This window comes from Pleurodeles waltl, chromosome 1_1, assembly GCF_031143425.1.
Source record: "Pleurodeles waltl isolate 20211129_DDA chromosome 1_1, aPleWal1.hap1.20221129, whole genome shotgun sequence".
In the NCBI taxonomy this organism is placed as follows: domain Eukaryota; kingdom Metazoa; phylum Chordata; class Amphibia; order Caudata; family Salamandridae; genus Pleurodeles; species Pleurodeles waltl.
Genome location: NC_090436.1, coordinates 884,451,070 through 884,470,569, shown reverse-complemented (window position 1 = coordinate 884,470,569; position 19,500 = coordinate 884,451,070). Strand labels below are relative to the sequence as shown.

At 45.3% G+C, this 19,500-nt stretch overlaps 1 protein-coding gene across 4 annotated transcripts in view; it reads left to right on the top strand.

Moving 5' to 3' along the window:
• The window catches only part of LOC138288505 (transducin-like enhancer protein 4), a 241,622-nt gene that overhangs the window by 126,096 nt on the left and 96,026 nt on the right, over positions 1–19,500 (top strand). For 2 of the 4 annotated variants that reach the window (XM_069230061.1, XM_069230055.1), the window contains 2 exons: positions 2,898–3,102; positions 3,235–3,251. In XM_069230061.1, coding sequence (XP_069086162.1) covers positions 2,898–3,102; positions 3,235–3,251 — 222 coding nt within the window. The remainder of the gene's footprint in view (positions 1–2,897; positions 3,103–3,234; positions 3,252–19,500) is intronic. The other 2 variants (XM_069230063.1, XM_069230059.1) reach the window with 1 other exon arrangement.

Below are 19,500 nucleotides of genomic sequence, written 5' to 3'. Positions count from 1 at the left end.
ATGGTTTTGAGGTTTCTTTAGTATAATAAAATGTGACAATAGTACAATTTTTTTTTGGGGGGGTGGGGGTGAAACAAGATACCCTCTGCGAATTTCTAAAGTGCGTTATGGCTTTCTCTGAGGTACACAATTGTAGGACACAGCTGTGCCTTAATGTCCCCTGTGTACTGGGTTAAACCTGCAACATTTGTGCAATACAACTCGCACCGTTTGTATGTCCCCACCTAATTCTGGATTCCTGGCTCCTATTGGCCCCTTCTTACGGCCGACCCGTGGGTCATGGAGGCTCTTTTAGTATTAAACGCACAGCTGCAGTTTCATATTTGAAACCTAAAGCATAATTATGGAAAAGCACTAAACTTTCACACCAGAAAATCCGGTGAAAAATGTTGAAAGGGAGGAAACCAGGCGTCCAGTGAATCCTGTAAGGACGCTGAACTCGTTAACTGCTGGCTAAAAAGGTGAAAGACGGCATTTGAAAGGGCATTCTGCTACATGTGCGCCTGTCAGAGGGATTTAGCCGACGTCCTTCCCACCGCCCCTATTTATTCACCGCTCCTACTCATTGCCTATTAAGAAATATTTCCCGTGACAAGGGTACGGTCGAGTCCTGAATAGAGACTCTTAATTTGGCACTTGCACCGCCCCGCTTTGCCCTGGAGCGCCTCGTGTTCTTAAAATGGTGTAATTTGCTATTAGAAATGCTGGTTTCTTCCGCCTCTTCGTGCACAAATGCTATTACGCGCTCTTCTTTCCACGCCCTTCGTGGCGCTCTCCTGTCGCAGGCTGGTGTCTTGCAGACTAGACTAGCAAGTCGTCTCTTGCCCTCCGCAGCAGGAACCCTTTCCCCCGCAGTGGTTAGTACAACGCCGAGCCCGGTGCAGCCGCGTCCGAGGTCAACACTGCAATTCAACCTCTCGAGGGCTTTCTGTATGACTTGCCAGTGTGCGGGTAAAAATGACTTTAAACTCTTGTCAGCGCGGTTACTGGTGCATGCATCACAGTCCCACTCAAATAAACCTGTCACAACACCGAGTCTGCAGCGAGAGAGGCGTCCAAGGGCAGGCCTCTAGCTTTCCATTCGAGCATCACTAAACGTGCACAGAGTGCCCAATTATTTCAGCATTATTGAGCAGGCCTACAGAAGGACCCGAGCCTTGCTACATTAGATTTTCTTTAGTAATTTGCTCAAGTACCGCTGAGGACACTTAAAGGGCTTAAAACGATGGCTGCAACCAGCTTCCGTTTCTGGGTTGTTAATTCGGGGTTTCTCTTTTCAAATTAACTCCCTGCCTGCTGTGAAGTTGTGCTAGAAGAACTGTTCAACATTAATTTCTCCGTTTTCACAGTTTTTTCAACACAACAGCAGTCAAACTTTCTCGTCATGTACGTGCATTAATGTTCAGTAATAGCACATATTAATAAGTGTGTGGCGTTTTCATCAGCGCCTCAAAATATGTCGTAGTTGTAAAGTTTACCAAGCATTGGCAAAGCCAGTTATTACACTGACGTTGGCCGCCAGCCTTTTTGCTTCGCGAATATTTGTTTTGGCATTGTATTTAGCTAAACAAAAAATGAAAACCAAAAGTGCACATCGCCATGCGGTAGTCCCCGGCACTTTGCGTGTGGATTTGCTCATTGTGAAAGGGGGGTCGCAGTGAAGATATCCAGTGGATGAAGTGGGCTGACCCACAGCCCATGCTGTTTGCCTTAGTGGATGAAGGAACAATGTGCATGATACAAACGGATCAAATAATTTAACTTCAGCGAGAATTTCATGAACGTAAGAAAGCCAAGCAACTTAAGAAAACCAAGGAAAGCCCCATAATGTACTTTGAAGAGGGGTGACAATATATATACTTCTTTTTGCTAACTAAAACCATGCAGAATCTGCTCAAAACCGAGTTCTTCTCTGAAAGGAACGGCTACATTTGTTTCCTTGTGTCTACTAGTAAAAAATATCCCTTGGCCTCCTCTGTTACCCTATGTTTGTATCGTGTGTCTGTGTGTTAGGGACATGGGGTTAGTAGCAACGTGGAGTTTTGATGAAAAACATTAATGGATGAGAATTCAGCAACTCTATCATAACTCCCAAAGATTTGTTTTGTAGACCCATAAACAAAGATGCCTATGTTAGAAATGCTTATTGATGCTAAAAAGGTTGGTTCCTTCTCTGAAGTGTATCCTGCTGCTAAAGAGTCTTTACACTTCCCTGTCATAGCCTAAAATGTACATACATGTTGATAATGACATGCTAGTTTAAAATACTTTTTCCGTAAAGATGAACAAGAATGAAACCTGCAAGGGCCACAAAAACTATTCAACATCCCAAAATGTGAGACTGTATGATACCCACGTAATTCATATTGTTTTTTTGTTCCTGAATGTGCATTTTTTAAGACTATCTGAGATTTGTTTGCTCTGCGTTGCCCTTGTAAAGGACATATGAAATGGGGTTTCGCCATCTAAACAGCAGAGAAGCACTTGGTCAGTGCCACAAAGGACCTTATTTAGAATTTAGCGGACGGGGTACTCTGTCAGAACATGACTGATGTCCTGTCGCCATATTGCAAGTGCAGTAGGCTGTAATGCGCTTATATTAACATTTATGGGTCATGCACTGCATTTGTCGCAGAGTAATCTTGTCCATCTAACTTTAAATAAGGCTCTTAGTAGCTATTTTCATTGATGGGACACAGTTATGGACTGTTTTGTCTTGCTTTTGTGTAACAATTAAGGCTCATCTGTTATTGATGTCCATGAAACCCAAAGAATGCCATTGATTGTTTGCATCTCTTAAGAGTAGACCAAATCATTTTCACATAGTGTAAGTATTTTTCTCATATTAGTGACATCTTGAAAAAAACACAGTTCAATATCGATTTCATTTTTCTTAGCAGCAGCAACTCCAAGCCCAGCATTTATCACATGGACATGGCCTCCCGGTACCCTTGACACCGCACCCCTCTGGCCTCCAGCCTCCCTCAATTCCTCCGATCGGCAGCAGTGCTGGCCTTCTAGCACTCTCCAGTGCCCTGAGTGGTCAGTCCCACCTGTCCATCAAAGATGAGAAGAAACATCATGACAACGATCACCAAAGAGGTGAGAAATACTTATGTCCTTTGCCACTAGAGTGTGTTGCATGAAGAGCATGGGAACTTACTTATTTTTCTCCATTCTCTCTCTCCACCTGTTGCCACTGTTTGCCCCCTGTGGCTGCTTACGTGTTTGCAGACAGAGATTCTATAAAGGTAGGACACAATTTTACATTTTCTATTGTTGCAAATTAATTTAGAGATAATAATTAGTTGCTAGCATTATCACAGCTATTGGAGTTAGAGAAAGTTGCAGTCCTAAAATAATCAAGTCTGCTTCCATTTCTGAGCCTGTTCTTCCCTTTCTATGCTGGGCAGAGTCCCCCGCACCTCACTACTTTTCTCAGCTTTCAACCAGTTTGCGTATTGCGGATTCTGGCAGCTTTCCTTTATCTATTTTTAACTGTAAACAAAGTCTTAAAACACCCATATCTAATAATGGGTTACTGAAAGGAGACTTGTGTGAGTACAGGAAAATGTATGTTCCTGTGCTTTCCCTGAAAGAGAACAGATTTGAGATGGTGTAACATGTGGCAGGGCATTCATGTGGGACTTGGTGCAGTCCAGTGCCATCCATTGGATGTGGGAATGTTCAACCTTTAAGTGATTTTGCTAGAGAGACCAAAAGATTGCTGGACATAAGGAGTCAGAATGTTCTTGAGGTTTTGGAGCAGAGTCCAAAATGTCATTTGGTGGCGGTAATTTAAAACCTCTGTCCTGTGAAAAGGTGGTCTGCTGCTGTATTACAGCTGAATTTGTTCATTATTATAATGAATTGCAGGCATGTAATGGAAGAACTAACTGCAAGAGGGAGGGGGGATGCACATGCATCATCTCCCGCAGTGCACAAGTCTAATCAATCACATCCTCTTGGACATTAGGTTGTGGCCAGTCCTACTTGATATGGAAGTAATTTCAAGAAAGGACAGTGATAACCATAACCTAAGTTTAACATTGGCAGCCCTGGGGGAATTCCTTTCGAAAAGCCCGGCACGAGGTGCCAGATAAAAGGTAGATCTCCACCAACAACCCGCACAGGTTAAAGTGTTGTCTGCTGGCTGAGTCAACAGAAACTCTAGTAGAAGTACTAGAGGTTGTGACTGCTGGATTGGATGGTGTGGTAACTGAAAATGTGACAAGTAAATGCCCAGATGCATTGTTGAATCTGTCCACAATCCACAACAACATGATTGATTCCCTTAGGCAGCTACTCACAAAAGATACTAAAAGCACCCAGAAAAGAAGGAAGGTGAGCCCTGTCAAGAGCTATTAAAGTAGGGTCGATAAATACTATTACAGCATCAAGGTCGTTCTATTAAACACCTGTCCTGATAGCAAAGAGAGACTGGGAGTAGGCCAAGTGGGCCACAATACTAGATGCCATCAAAGGTAAAGATTATCGCACCTTTTGGGGAATAGTATCTGCTGATGATTTAGGTCTCCATGCACCACTTGACAGTCATATTGCAACGGATGTCTGAGTTGAGCGCTTTTCCCAGCTGGAAATGTAGTCTGCGTATTCTCCAAGATGCATCCGGATGATGAGGCTCACTGTTTCAAGGAGGCCCCTTCTATTGACTAGGGAGTAAGGGACAAGAACAGCACTCCTCCCCACATAGATTTTATTGAAACCCTTGGTGAGATGTTATACCAGGCCAAGGCTAATGGTGAGGAGACCATGGAGTTGGATGATAAACACTGTGACATGGCCACTACAGAGTCTAGCTTTGAACCAGTGCTCTGGCAGGCTCCAGATATAACTAGCCTAGAAATTCTTAGTCTTGAAACTGATTGAACCTAATAAAGCACCGGGGCTGAACAAGGTGCCTGGAGATTTTTTTTAAGCAGAATATATGGTGTCCCTGTTGACCGATTCAGGTCTCTTGCCCCCCCCTCCCCCTCCGAGAGGGGTTTATAGATGGTGTTGGAACAATTGAGCAGATATTTTGTCTACAGTTGTGATATTAGAAATAAGTTCATTTGAGGGGAGGTAGATTTTACGTAATTTTTGTGGATCTCTGATCAGTGTTGGACCTAGTCCCTAGAGAGTCACTATGGAAGGGTTGGAGGGGGGGGTCCTCCCTACTATCATCAGATTACACACCAATAACTAATCCCAGGTTAGACGCGGACCTCAGGGCAAGTCACCTGACAAAATCCCTGTAAGCTGGGAAGTGAGACAACGGTGTGTGTTGGCCTCCACTTTATTTCTCCTGTGTATTAATGAATTTGTCTCTGAAATGGGGAAATGTGAGGAGTATGTTCCATGTCTGTCAGGAGCTGAGATTCCAGCCCTACTGTTTGTGGATGACACTCCTATGTTGCCCAAAACCAATGGGAATACAAAAGCCAAAAGCTTTAGAACTTGTTTGGGGTCTTCTGCAAGACTAAATACATGATATTCGATCCCTGTTCAACATCACGCCCAATCCTTAATGGTGATAGCATAGACTGCGTCAGGGTTTTTGTCTACCTGGAAGTTAGCCTCTCAAATATGTTGATTGGTCTCCACACATTCAGAAGCATAGGCTTAAGCCCGAGCAATATTGTGGGGGAATCACGAGGGGTCATTGTAGCTCTTCTTTCCATCCAATTTCCTCAGCCATTGAGATCTATAGATGGCAGGCACCCGGGGGCCTCTATATATGGGGGAGAATTGTTGGGCCATCTTGATGCAGGGGCCACTGAGCAACTGGAGAACCTGTTTATGACAAGTCTAAATAACCTTTCAGCAACCCCTCTGAGACTACAATAATGCAGCTTCTGTGAAACCGTTGTTGTATTGGAGGAGGTTATGGACATTTTTTTGAACTTGTACCCTTTCGTAGGGTCTTCGGAGAAGTAATGGGACAGGCTGGGGCTACTAAGATCCCCTGGCTCAGGACGGTTAGGGTCAGGCGAGACATATAGGGATTGAGAACCTGTGGTCTAGTCCATTGGATGCTGTAGCGATCCAGAAGCATGAATTAAAGGGCGCCTGCTTGCATTTTGTTGACCATCTTACCTTGGGCTCTCGTAGATTGGGTCCTGTTACCATCTCATTCCTGGAGTTCAAAAGTGATTATAGGTTGGAGCCATTCTTGCACGCACTTGTACCACCCTGTGCGAAGTCCTTATACATTAAACTCCATCTAGGAATTCTGCGCCTCTGTGGTTACATGGAATCATTGCAGCCTTGATCCAAACAGTACCTGTCCCTTTTCTCTGCAAGTTGAGGGAACGTCAGATCATGTAGTTTTCTTTTGCCCAACATACCAGGCCCAAAGGGAGAAGTGGATTTTACCAGTGTGTCATATTTTGGTGGGTCAGAGACTACAGTAAAGCGTCTAGAACTTTAAGAAGTGACACCAGCTAGTGTTGTTTTCACGGTTGCAAGGTTCCTGATATGCATGTGGAAACTTAAATAGAAGATGATGTCTGTTTAAATCAAGGTCTCCTTTGAATGTTTTCTTTTATGACTTTAAAAAAAATATTTTTTATGTATTGGGTTTTGTAGACTATCTTGATTTTATTATTTCATGTTTTTAATAATATGGTCTGTTTTGAAGCTGCTAGGGAATGTTAAATATAACTGATGGCTTCATTGTGTTCATGCCTCTGTTCTTTTATGGCTATTTTGAGCCGAACTCAAGATTTTTTGACTTAACTATTTAAAAGGTAGCTGTTGACTAAGTGGGAATCAGTGTAGCTGTTAGGGTACTGTGCAGTCTGTCAGAACCGTACATAACTAGTAACAGATATCTCATTTCTAAATCCTGTTCTGATGTTCTCAACAGTTCTCGGACTCCACTTTGAAGTCCATGGTAGTTACACTGAAATTAAGAAACTGAAGACACATTCTAAGTTATAAAACGTTCCAATATGTTTATACATTCAGTTTAGAGAACTGGTAAAGCTTCATAAGAACGGAATAGGCTAGGAAGTAACAGGTTGTTGACATTTCCTTGGATGGGCAACAAAATTACGTTCTATTTTTTAATGTTGTACTCTTTCTACCCTTCTTGAATGTGAAGTAATGACTCTAGGTTGGGAAGTATACGGTTTGATCAGCTTTGATCAATTGGTCGAGAGGTATGCCAGATTTTAAGACGACCTCCATGTAAGTGACTCCTATTGAGATTCTGGGTGTGTAAATGTATGCACAGGATATCCTGAAATCTGTGATTTTTTTTTTCTCCAAAACTCATGCATCCATACTAGACACGTGATCCATAGAACGCTGGCCAGTGGCTTTTATACTGTTAAGAAACAGTTCAATAATCTACAAATGTGGACACTATACAAGCAGGGTGACTGCACCGATCTGGCAAATTCAATTGAAGTCTGTGAAAATGTGCTTTTGTGTTTTTTAAAGAAATGTTGATAGCTCCAAGCCCACTTGTGTACTGTTAGTGTTAGAAGCAACAGACAGACCACAGCAGGAGAGTAGTGAAAAACCCTGACCTTGCCAGCTATCCACAATAAAAGGTTTCCCGCATGTTAAACAAATAGAGATTATTTATTGGGATAAGCCTGTCCTTCAAGCTGTGATTGTCTGGATTTTTATGAAAAGAACTATGCTCGGGGTCACTGGGATTATGTGATTTTTCAGCCGTAGCACTCTCCACTTATTAGTGGATTTGCCATACTTTCCTCGTATTTCATCATTTTCTGCATAATTGGCAGATTGTAACAACAGAAAAAATTGTTTTTAGCTCAAAGGAATCAAAAGATTAAATAAACTGCTCTATGTTTTGCCATGCCACAGAGGGCCACCTTTCACTTCCCGATTGCTGTATTTCGATGTTGAATTGATATTAATGAAGTGAAAACTTTGGCCTTACTGTTGTGCCGTGTAAAAATGTCTACATACTACCATAAATGGTGCTCTATCATGCCTCATAATTTGCCTTTTTTGGCGCATAGTTTAGTCAGCCACCCGGGCAACATAATTTGGTCCTCTTCTGCCAGGTAATTCCAGTGGTCCGGACAATGATTTTAAAATAGTCTTGAGAGGCTCTGTGCCTGTTTTTTTCAGTAATGTTTGTAAACACAGGCTTAGTACACACATGTATGTGTTTATTAAAGTGACACCTTATTCTTCAAACGGATTCTCTCTTATGTATTCAAGGGGCACAAAAACTCTTCAGGGAGATTCACATTTCTTATGGAGCACAGTGGGCAGTATCTTTCAACAGGCAACCTGTGATGAGAGTAGTCCGCTCATTGTGTTCAAAATGGTAAGACCAATTTCATCCAGAGAGCAACACACGCTTATTTGAAAAAATAAGGTAGAGCTCAGTTGTCTGATTTGCCATCATTGTGTTGACCAGGAGCAGTGTTGGAAGGACCGAATTAAACCGAGACCATTTGTTTTTTCAAACTTCATCAGAAGGTTTAAGGCAAATCTTGGTGCTTAGGTGCGCTGCCAGTAGCTCATGTAATCCTGAGAGGAGGAGTGATTTGTGACATTTTAAGATAGCGAGGACTGCTATCTCTCACATCAGAGGGGGACCATAGTATACTTGACAATGTGTCGTACTGTGCGTGGTAGCCTGCATTTGAAAGAGGTTGTTCATGTGGCTGACCTCGAAGCCGGTTTACTGTTACACTCCAAATTATATTGGAATTTTGATAAGATGTTTTTACTCTGTCTATTTTTGTTTTCCTGCCCCACCCCTCCAAAGCCCCCTGCCTTTTCAAATACGACAGGCTGCTATTGCACTTATCTTGCCAGTTTTGTTAGGGTCACATTTGTTTGCTAAAAGGCAGCCCATCCTTAATATTGATGAGAAAAGAAACAGCTTCTGGGCCCTTCTCTTTAACGCTTTCCTCAGATCTCCCATTTATTTCTATTCAAGTTGCCCTTCAGAAGCTTGAATGCCTCACCTGAATTTGTAACTGGTGGTTTTTGACCCCAGGGTCTGCAGGTGGGAAGTGAGAGTGATGCACCCCAGTACGTGATGTAAACCCTGGTGGCTCTGTGCTGGCAAGAAGTCATGCTGGTGGCATTAGCTTCCAGACTTACGGTAATAGAAAAAGGTGTAAAAGCCAGTGATTCATTGCTAATGCTTGGTATTATGGCATAAGACCACTCCTCAAAACCTTCTTCAAACATCTAGGAATCTTTTCAAAAACCTTCTTGCAGATATGGCACAGAGGAGTCTGCCTGAAATATGTAAGGTATGGGCAAGTGATCGGTGATCCTCTGTTGGATGCGGAGTGTATTGACCGCTGCCCTTTTAAATGTGAAAGTCATAACTGCATACAGACATTATAGATGTTTTGGTTTTTCACCAGCCATGATCAACATGCAGCACTGGAAAAAAACAGGAATGCACTAGGCCGGCCGGAGGTGCTTCGACTTTTTATAGCAAGGCATTAAAATTAGGCTAGGATCTCAAAATACTGAGTAGTGAAATAAAAAGCCCCTCAGTAGGCGAAATCAATAAATGAACAAGCATTTTCAATGCAGCGGTTCTGGCATTTGCTCGAGTTGGAGCTATTAGCATTGTAAACTCCTAACCGGACTTTTCTGATGGATACAACTACCTGTGGATTCCTCACCTAATGAATACTCCCATGGCGCCAGCATTCGACGGAAATCTTCTTCCTAGTCTCTGCACGTCGACGAGGACGTCACTCTAGCCCACGCGACGCCGTCTGACGTCATACAGGCAATAAGAGGTCCTCGACGACGTGCCGACGTCAGTTCCCTTTTTTCCGTGCATTCGAAACGGTTATCTTCGAGGGAGCAACTGTTACTTTTGTGGTTACAGTGTATTTTTTGCTGCGTAGTCCTTCTCTGCAGTAATAATGTCGCAGAGAAAGTCGGGTTTCAAGCCTTGTCGAGAGTGTGGGGGCAAGATGTCAGTTACAGATCCTCACTCCGACTGCCTTTGGTGTTTGAGCTCCGACCACGACGTCTCAACTTGCGATTCATGCCAGCACATGAATCCGAAGGCCCTCAAGGAACGTGAGGCTAAGTTGTTTATGGCGAAGTCGAAGAAAGAAAAGCATCACAAGAAGTCTTCTTCGCCAAGGCATCGGCGTCATCGAGACTCCCGGCGCCGTAAAGATTCACGGCGCCATTCAAGCAAGGAGACTCGTTCCAGGTCGCCTTCGGATCGGCGCCGGAGGGGTCAGTCCCACGGTCACGCCGCATCCGTCGACGCCGTTGCCCTCTCTGGCGTCACCGACTTCACCTGGGCAGACGTCGGTGATTGAGGTGATGCAGCCTCTTGTGTTGTCTCCGGCGTCGAGGCCGGCGTCGGGGTCGCCTTCGATACAGGCACCCCAGTATCCGGCTTTTCCCACCCCTGGAGCCGATAGTCCCGCATTCCTAAATGCGATGTATACCATCTTCCAACAGATGGCTCCAGGGGGTGCTCTGGCTGGTCCTTTGGCCTTTTCATTGGGTGATCCTGCGCCTCTACGACCGACACCCTTTATGCCCTTTCTCCCTTTTGGGAACGTGGGCTCGGCGCCAGTGTCGGCGCCGGTGGCCGCCCCGGTGGCTTCAGAGGGATTGGCCCCGGAGATTTCCATCCCGTCGACGTCGGGATTTCGTCCTGTGACTCCGGTGGGTCCATCTGCTCCAAGTTCTCTTCGTCCTGCTCTTTCATCGGCGTCGAAGTTGCCTGTGGCGCCGGACGCGGCGTCCGTTGCTTCTGGGGATCGGCGCCGATCTTCGACTTCGGCGGAGGCCATGTCGACTCCGCGTATCGAGCAGAGGCTACATTCGAGGAGAAGGGCTCTTCGTCTATTGGAAGAGCAGGAGTACCAACGAGTCCTGGAGGAAGGAGAACTGGAGGACTCTGGTGATGGACTGCATGGTCTGGATACAGCCAGTGGGCTGGACACTTTCCCTGAGTGGGATCTTTCGTCTCCAGGGGAATATACGGAGGAGGCGGCTTCATTTCACGCTGTAGTACGGAAGGCAGCTAACTTTCTGGACCTGCCTTTGCCGGTGGCAGAGGCGAAGCAGAATCTTCTAACGGAGGTGCTACATCCGGCCTCTACTGCAGTGGAGCCTCTCTTGCCGTTTAATGAGGCTTTGCTTGATCCGGTGCTAGAGGTGTGGAAGAGGCCAGTATCTTCCTCAGCGGTTCATAGGGCTGTGGCCAGGAGGTATCAAGCTGCGCCATCTGACCCTGGCTTTCTTTCTAGACACCCTACACCGGAGAGCTTGGTGGTGCAAGCCTCCTGTTCATCAAAATCAGCGCCTGGATCTTTCCCGACGGTGCCTGGAGACAGGGACTCGAAAAAGCTGGATGCGCAGTCCAAGAAATTTTTTTCATCCTGCAGTCTGGCGTTGAAGGCCACCAACGCAACTTGCATTCTGGGGAGATACATCCATGCTCTTATGGATGACATTTCGTCATCATTTACGGAGCTTCCCCAGGGTCTTTTGGATGTTGTTTCGGACGCCCAGGCTGCCGCGACCCAGATTATTCAGTCTGGGCTGGACACGACCGACTCGGTGGCTAGGGCAATGGGCACGGCTGTGGTGGCAAGGAGACAGGCCTGGCTCCGTAATTCGGGGTTTTCTGCAGATGTGCAGTCAACCCTATTGGACCTCCCGTTTGATGGGGACAAACTGTTTGGGGCCAAGGCAGATTCGGCCTTGGAGCGATTTAAGGAGAGCAGGGCCACAGCCAAATCGTTAGGGCTCCAAGCTCCTTCTTCCTCTGCCTCTTTCAGATTTTTCAGGAGGTTTCATGGATTTGGGCATGGCTCTACCTCCTCTTCCTTTCGGGGGAGATTCCAGCAACCTGCCTCTTCCCATCCCTATAGATCTTTTAGAGGGAGAGGTAGGGCCCGCACCAGAGGAGCCTCTCAGCAGCACTCTGCCTCTTCCTCGTCCTCTGGAGGGGTGCAGCAGGGAAAGCAGCCTTAGGCTTCCACCATTTCCCACTCACTCCTCTCCTGTAGGGGGAAGATTACGTCATTTTCTCCGCAAGTGGAAGACTATTACTACGGACACTTGGGTTCTCAGTATTGTGGGAAAAGGCTACACCCTTCCCTTTCGGGAGTTCCCGCCCCCCATCCCGCCTCGCCCATCTTATTGTTCAGAAGAACACCTCTTGTTGCTAGAACAGGAGGTACAAGTCCTCCTTTCAAAGGGCGCGGTGGAGTTGGTCCCAGAGCAGGAAAGGGGTCGAGGTTGTTACTCAAGGTATTTCCTGATTCCCAAGAAGGATGGTCGGTTGAGACCAATCCTGGATCTGAGGATCTTGAATTGGTTCCTCAAACAGGAAAAGTTCAAGATGCTGACCCTAGCTCAGGTGCTTTTGGCGTTGAACAAGGAAGATTGGATGGTGTCTGTCGACTTGCAGGATGCTTGCTTTCATATCCCGATACTCAAGTCACACAGGAAGTATCTCCGGTTTGTGGTAGGATCGCAGCACTATCAGTTTGCGGTCCTTCCGTTTGGTCTTACTTCAGCACCTCGAGTCTTCACGAAGGTGATGTCGGTGGTTGCGGCAGAGCTCAGAAGGAAGGGGATAGCAGTATTCCCTTACTTGGACGACTGGTTGATTAAAGCCAAGTCTCCGGAGCTTGTGTTGCATCATCTGCAGTCAACGACTCAGTTGTTGTTCGACCTGGGCTTTTCGGTGAACGAGCCCAAATCTCACCTGGAGCCCTCTCAGGGCCTCCTGTTCATAGGGGCAGTACTGGATACAACATTGAGTCGAGCCTTTCCTCCGCCTCAGCGGATTCAAGATATTCAGGAATTGGTTCCAATGTTTCGAAGTGGAGCGGTAGTTCCAGTCCTCAAGGTCCTTCGTCTGCTCGGTCTGTTTGCCTCCTGCATTCTGTTGGTCACGCATGCTCGCTGGCACATGAGGGCTCTTCAGTGGTGCCTCCCAAGGCAGTGGTCTCAACACAAAGGAGATCTAGAAGGTGCTGTCAAGATCTCCAGAGATGCTGCTGTGGACTTGAAGTGGTGGATTGCGAGCAACAATCTTTCACAAGGAAAGCAGTTCGCGCAGTCGCCACCAGTGGCCACGGTCATAACGGATGCTTCCACTCTAGGGTGGGGAGCTCATCTGGGGGATCTGGAGATCAAAGGCCTTTGGTCTCCAGAGGAACAGATGTTTCATATCAATCTGTTAGAGTTACGGGCTGTACGTCTGGCTCTCAAGGCCTTCCTCCCTTCCCTTCGTGGTCAGTCGGTACAGGTCCTGACGGACAATACTACCACGATGTGGTACATAAACAAACAGGGAGGAGTAGGGTCGTACCTTCTCTGCAGAGAAGCTCTTCGACTATGGTCCTGGGCAAAGGACCATCAGATTTGCTTGGTAGCAAATCATCTGGCCGGGGTCTTGAATGTACGTGCGGACGGTCTCAGTCGCCAATTCTCGGCAGACCACGAGTGGCGTCTCCATCCAGATCAAGCCCGTTTGATCTTCCAAAGGTGGGGGTTTCCTCGGGTAGATCTGTTTGCCACTCTGGAGAACGCGCATTGTCTGTTATTCTGCAGCCTCCAGTATCCGATGCAGGGAGCGTTGGGGGACGCGTTTCAAATAACCTGGTGCGGCCAGTTGCTTTACGCGTTTCCTCCCATACCCTTGATTCCTCGAGTATTGAGGAAGATTCGCCAAGACCGGGCGCTAGTCATCTTAATAGCACCGGATTGGCCAAGGAGGGTGTGGTACTCCGACCTTCTCCAACTCTCAATGTGCCCTCCGCTCCGTCTCCCTTTCAGGGCAGACCTCCTCTCGCAGGGGCAGGTTTTACACCCCAACCTCCAGAGTCTGCACCTACATGCCTGGAGATTGAACGGGGCAACCTGAGTTCCTTCTCTCTTCCGCCTGATGTAGTGGATGTTATATTAGCGGCCAGGCGACACTCCACTAAATCTATCTACGCTAATAGGTGGTCTAAATTTGTTGCGTGGTGTGGAGAGAGGCAGATTGATCCCTTACATGCTCATCTATCGGACGTTTTGTCTTTTGCTCTGTCTCTAGCGCAGAAAGGTTGTGCAGTGGCTACCATTAAGGGTTCTTTGTCGGCCTTGTCAGCCTTCATTTGTCTTCCAGACCAACCATCGTTATTTAAATCCCCTATTGTTATCAGATTCTTGAAAGGGCTTCTAAATAAATATCCTCCAAAACCATTCGTTATGCCGCAATGGGATTTGTCCTTGGTCCTGACTTTCCTTATGGGGTCCCCTTTTGAGCCTATGCATTCTTGCCCCTTAAGGTATTTGGTTATAAAAAGAGTTTTCCTGGTAGCTATAACATCTGCAAGGAGAGTGAGTGAGTTGCAGGCCTTATCGGTAAAGCCCCCTTATACAACTTTTTATGGGGATAAGGTGGTGTTGAGGACCAAGGCTGCTTTCCTCCCGAAGGTTGTTTCACCGTTCCATTTGGCTCAGACAATTACTTTGTCCACGTTCTATCCTCCGCCTCATCCTTCTAAAGAGGAAGAAAGACTGCACCGTCTGGACCCAAAGAGGGCGTTGAGCTTCTTTATTGATAGAACAAAGGATTTCAGGCTGGAGGATCAGCTGTTCATCGGGTACGTGGGCAAGAGGAGAGGAAAGGCAGTCCACAAGAGAACACTCTCCAGGTGGGTTGTTCTTTGCATTAAAATCTGTTACTCTTTGGCAATGAAGGATCCTCCTGAGGGCATTAGAGCTCATTCCACCAGAGCTAAGTCGGCCACTTCGGCCTTGGCCAGAGGTGTTCCTGTGGTCGACATCTGCAAGGCTGCAACTTGGTCGTCCCTTCACACTTTTGGGAAACATTACTGTTTGGACTCTGAGGTCAGAAGGGACGGCCATTTTGCACGGTCAGTGCTGCATGATTTCTTGGTTTGACCATTTAGGCACCCGCCACCGGGCGTGGTACTGCTTTTGGACTCTATTGATTAGGTGAGGAATCCACAGGTAGTTGTATCCATCAGAAGAACGAGTTACTTACCTTTGGTAACGACTTTTCTGGTGGATACATTAGCTACCTGTGGATTCCTCACGGTCCCACCCGCCTCCCCGTTGCCTTTCTGGTCTTACCAAGTAATCCTTGAGTGCGCTCCTCTTGGTCTTCAAGGTTGCAATAGATGTTGTATATATGGATACTTGCGTATATTTATCTGTATATATATATGTATATATTCTTGTGTATATACATGATTTGCATATATTTGTTCATTTAAAAAAAAAAAAAAAAAGAGAGAGTTATATTAAATTTACAGCTATTCATTGCAATATTGTGTATTTTACAAGGTTATGGGATGTTGCCTTGCTCTTTCATTGCATTGGGTTGTTGTTCTCATGCACGTAAAAAATGTTGGTACTGACGTCGGCACGTCGTCGAGGACCTCTTATTGCCTGTATGACGTCAGATGGCGTCGCGTGGGCTAGAGTGACGTCCTCGTCGACGTGCAGAGACTAGGAAGAAGATTTCTGTTGAATGCTGGCGCCATGGGAGTATTCATTAGGTGAGGAATCCATAGGTAGCTAATGTATCCACCAGAAAAGTCGTTACCGAAGGTAAGTAACTCGTTCTTCTTGCCACACAAATTAAAAGGAAAAAATGCAGCGCGATCGCACTATGTAAAATGCAGCGCGATCGCACTGAAATTGACAACGGAAAAAACGATTGCGCTATGTAAACCCCAGCGCGATCAGGCTGTGTAGAAAATAAACAGATAAAGTAGTCCGGAAACCATGCTGAAAACATCAAGCCCTCATATGTTTTCAGTAGTTTACCGGTGCAGGGTAGGTGGACTAAACACTGGAAAAGGCATGACGTATGCATGCCTTTCACAAATGAAAGCAAGCGGATTTTAAAAGGCAAGCCCACGAACCAATGAAAGTTACTAAAGTGACATGGGCGTGGTTGGAAGGCCAAAGAGAGATTACTACAGGGGACGGAGCGTTTTTGCGCTCGCTCCTTAAAAGCACGAGTTTACTTAAAACCAGTCGATGTGACCTACTAGTGGCAACTTTTACTTTCAGTTCATCTTGCTGAAAGGCATTCTACAGACAGTTGTTTTTGGCTAATCGCTTTGTTACTCTTTTGCATACTTAGATCATATATCCTCGATTCACAAAGCAGTAGAATTAGTCTGCTGCTGGTTGACTTGGCTTGTAGAATGCGTGCTCTGTCTTACGTGTGTTAATAGCGTCTAATCATGGAGCATGGGTGTAAATCTACAGCAAGACCCTCATTTTTTTTGGATCCTTTTCTTTTCTGACTTCCCAGACTCGTGCTTTTTTGTTGGTCCCCTTTAAGAACACCAATTTCATTGTAGGGCAATATCAGACAGAGCTATTGTGTGTATTATCATCGTAAGGCTTTTAATTATGTTTAATTCTTGAAAGGGGTCAGCAGCAGCACATCGATAGTACCAACCTAAATTCTTTATTGTACCCCCCTTCACATCTGTAGTTCTGTGTCTTCTAAAAGAAACCTTCTTCACTTTCTGCACATTTCCAGTGATACCTGAAGACTAACAAACGTATGGGTATGATCTGGCTCAGCTAAAATGAGTCCCATTTTTACCCCCCAAGTCCAAAGCTAGCGGTGGCAGACATTTTGGAGCGGAGCTGGTTTCCATGGAAGAGCAGTGAAAATGAATTTACAAATCAAATTTACTTATCTAGAGGTTATAATTTAAATTATATTTTTGCAGGAAAAATCTCTCTTGATAAAGATGGATGCTAGGCTTTTTGTATAATTAAGCAAACAGACCCATTCCTTAACACCCTGCCTAGGGTGACCTGATGTGTCCATGAAACAGGGCCACCCTGTTATCACCGATGGGGTTGTTTAATCAACTAATGCATTCTATAAGTTTTATTCTTGGCTCAATTCGAACAATTGGAATAAAGTATTAAAATGTAATTGTTTGCAAATTAAAAGCCTGGCAATATGGTTCAGAGAGCTTGGAGTAATAATGACATCCAAACTCTGCAGGTACAAAACAAGGGATGGTCTGACGATGCTAATGCCTGCAAGAGGTAAATGGCAGGGTTTTCCCTTTGAATAGACTTTCACAAATTCTACCATAGAAGGTATGAAGACCTTCTGCGCTAGAGGACTTTTTAGGCTGTTCTTATGTGTTCCGTGGAGATGGCTATGTTGTTGTTCCTTTTTATGTCCGACTTGGCTGCACAGCTGTCTGTATAACCTATTACTACCAATTCCCTTAAATATTCTTAGAGTGGATTTTGTCTCTGCTCCCAGAGCATTTCTCTGCCTCCTTTTGCTATGAACTGTTTGGTGTATCGCTTGTTTCCTTTATAGTGCTTCCTTTACAGAGCATGGGGTACTGTTTACATCTCAACTGTACACTGAATCATCACATGGCACATGTTTTTATCTCATAGATGCATCATTGTATACAAGAAGCAATTGTTTTTTGTTCTTTTATTTACAGCAGTAGGCTGTTTTCAATATTTTTCTTGAGACTCTGAATCCAAGCCAGAGCCACTGTTTTGCCAGTGCGAGTTTTGAATTTGTCAGAGGATGTGTTCTTACTGTGTGATCACATGTTGTTGCTTCCAACACAGCTGCTAGGACAGACTTATTCCTCACACTCTATCAGTCTTTACAAAAATGTTTTGTTCTTCAAAAATTGATTGGCTCTGAATAAATGGAGGTGTTGATTGGCTTTCAGCTTAGTGGCCATTAAAAAGAACTACTTAGATTCGGGGATTCACATCACTTTGATTTCAGTGAATGTGTTTGGCCGTAAGCTGTAGCTACGGGATAATGTCACCCTTGTATCCTCTTCCCTCGAAAGCACACTTAGCTTAATGATTGATCTGTAGTCACGGCTTCTTTAGCCTTACATTTTATCCAACAGGAAATATGAAGGTGGTCATGTTGTGTGCATAGGATTTACACTCAACTGAAGACTTGTTGCAATGCTAGAACTTTGTCGGTGAAGGAAAAGGTGGTCTTGAAGAACCTCGTAAGCAAGCTAATGCAGTCACTCGGGGTGCTCAATACAAATCACTTAGTCTTTTTGTTTATTGAATTCCCAAGGAAAGTTCTGCTAACAGTTGATTATTGTGAAGTCTGTTTTCTGGTATTGATCACCATGCAGAAATTATTTCTAGTAAGATGGCAAATGACTTAAGTAGGGCTTGCAGTGGAACGCACATGCATTGTTGTGAGGCTGTGACAAATGTCCATGATGCCATGTTTTCTGGGAGACACACTTACTGCAGTTGGTAGGCATTTAACACTGCCTTCAGCTGCTTGTTCAAACACACTTATTTCAAGTCCTCTTGCTACATGTTTGGGTTGCACGAATTCATGAATATAGTAAGGGCCAGTATGAGCATTTATATCATTCCTCATGCAGTAGCCTTTGCTTATGTGCTACATAGCTTTACACCAGTCTTGTACCCTATCTCCTAACCTTAGGCACTGCAGCCAACTTCCACAAACTAGACAACATTACTAGCAACACATCTCAACCATGTTCAACAGAAAGGGGGGGGGGGGGGTGGTTTGACTATAGGTTTGGCTATAGGTTTGGCGCTCACGGAAAATCCACCAGTATTAATAGTGAACAACTTTCTGTTATCACGGTGCTCCTGCTACGTGCACGAGTGCCCTGGATATTGCTTAGAACCATCTCAACCATGCACCCGAATGGTGCCCCGGAACTCCGTGAAAATGCGAGTGCTCCCCTGACCTTGGGAGGGAGACAACGCTTTATAAATTGATGCATACAGAGTAGCTACTTGTCCAGAAAGGTCTTGCAAGGGGTATTGAAAGAGCTGTATAATAATGGGCAATGCAGTCTTTTACTCTTGCCTGATTGAATGATTCATTTAGTGGCCATCTACCCTCGTGCACAAGCAGTGATTTAAATGGGCCGGTACTGTCCGGTACTGAGTACCGGCACTTTTTTATTTCGGCACATCTCAGGAAAAAAGTAATACTTTTAATTGGAGAGTACCGGCACTTCTCGGAAACAAGCAGGTACTCTGGCACAGAGTACCGGCACTTTATTTTTTCCATTTCAAGCACTGTGCACAAGTAATCCCTCTTGCGTAAAACGCCCTCAGTCTGCACCCATATACAGAAGCGGACATGGCTCCGGTTATGTTTTAGAAAATGGCTGCTCTGAATTTGAACAAGCTCTCCTCAGCCGCACATATACATTGGACATGCACTGGCAAAGCAGAGATCTATTAAAGATTCATCGCCTCTTCCTTGATTTATTGGGGAGTGATGGCTATAAATAGACGCGTACCTTGTTCAGGCAGCAGATTGGAGTTGGACTGTGTCAACATCTAGGGCCGGCTGCCAGTTTTGCAAGGTGAAATAGTTCGCTAATTTCCTTAAATGTTTTCGGCGCTGCCCAGAGTAGCAGTTAGTCGCGTGTTCTATCGATCCCTGCTCCCTTAAGTGGCTTCTGGTTAAGAGAGGCTTTTTATGATTGTCTGCTGTGC